Genomic DNA, 1,210 nt, shown 5'->3' with positions numbered 1-1,210 from the left:
CGATCCCAGACTCACTGCGGAGGGGACTCAGACCTGCGTCGCCGCCGGCGGGTGTCCCACACATCGCCGATCCCAGCATGAGGATACATGTCAGTGCTGTGTGTCGTGAGGAAGTGGAGGGCGCACTGTAGGGGCAGGGGAAGGTGGCGTTTTCAGGAGGACGAAGGACATGTGATTCTACAGTCACTTTGATGGGTAGATGTATTGGATTATAACGTAAAGGAATAAGATTGACAAGCATATATTCTACTGTGTGTCTGGAGGAAAAGTGGGTTTGCTTGCTTCATTTTGCACATCATGCATGGTGCAAAATGAAACAATGGATAGATTAAGTAATTCATACTAATTGATAAATGTAATCAGTTCAGTTCAATACTTCATGTTCATTATCAATTATAAAACAAGTAAAAAAAATATTCAGAATAAAAAAACTACAAAAAACAGAGAAACTTTACATAATGCAACTTTTAAAAAAGATTCCAGGCCATTATTCATCTCTAGTTATAGATTGACAATAATCATATCAATTATGTCTTATTTTAAGAATAATGATTTATAACCGTATAGACACGCCCTTTAATGTTCTTCGGTTATTGTTTCAATCCGGAAGACAAATGTAATCGACATATTTCATTTCTTAACACATCAGGTAAACTACTAAGCCAACCCCCCCCCCCCTCTTTCCGGTCCCACACTTATACCTGGGTCATAGATCGTGAAGCATTGGAGCGAGAACAAAGTCAATAATTATCAATAAATATCTATGATCTACCAAATTATGAAATCAGTAATCATTAAAAATATTTATCAACAACCAAATTTATGATCTTTCTAAATCCATCACGAAAAATGGAACGAGAAATGACTCCCTCACCTCTTCTCTCGGGAAAGTACATGTCCCGTGGCACTTCTTCTGTGGGAACCAGGACCCTTTTCACAACGTCGAATTTGTCAGCTTCCTCTTGCTCATTTTGGCCCCAGAAGGTTGGTCCGCTGGGGAGGTACACGATGCCGTCGATTTTGTACCTGGGGAAAGCCCTAGGGGGTTAGTTTCTGTCGTCGTCTGTTTGTTTCTGTCTGTCTCTCTCTCTCTTATTCTCCGATTCTCCTGCCTCCTCTCATTTTCCCTCCTTCCATTCCCTTCTTTCTCTCCCCTTCCATCCTCCCCGTACTAGAGGTCCTTACCCTCATTCCCTACGCTATCCAATAT

The 1,210-nt window shown here is 41.5% G+C and overlaps 1 protein-coding gene across 1 annotated transcript in view; it reads right to left on the bottom strand.

Annotated features, from left to right (window-relative positions):
• The window catches only part of LOC119588229, a gene marked incomplete in the record, with an annotated part of 29,961 nt that overhangs the window by 13,637 nt on the left and 15,114 nt on the right, over positions 1 to 1,210 (bottom strand). Inside the window, 3 exon segments of the mRNA XM_037936929.1 lie at positions 16 to 125; positions 694 to 701; positions 875 to 1,026. Coding sequence (XP_037792857.1) covers positions 16 to 125; positions 694 to 701; positions 875 to 1,026 — 270 coding nt within the window.

Source organism: Penaeus monodon, chromosome 23 (assembly GCF_015228065.2).
Source record: "Penaeus monodon isolate SGIC_2016 chromosome 23, NSTDA_Pmon_1, whole genome shotgun sequence".
NCBI classification, from domain to species: Eukaryota; Metazoa; Arthropoda; class Malacostraca; order Decapoda; family Penaeidae; genus Penaeus; species Penaeus monodon.
The sequence above is the reverse complement of the archived record's forward strand: the minus strand, read 5'-3'. Positions and strand labels throughout refer to the sequence as shown.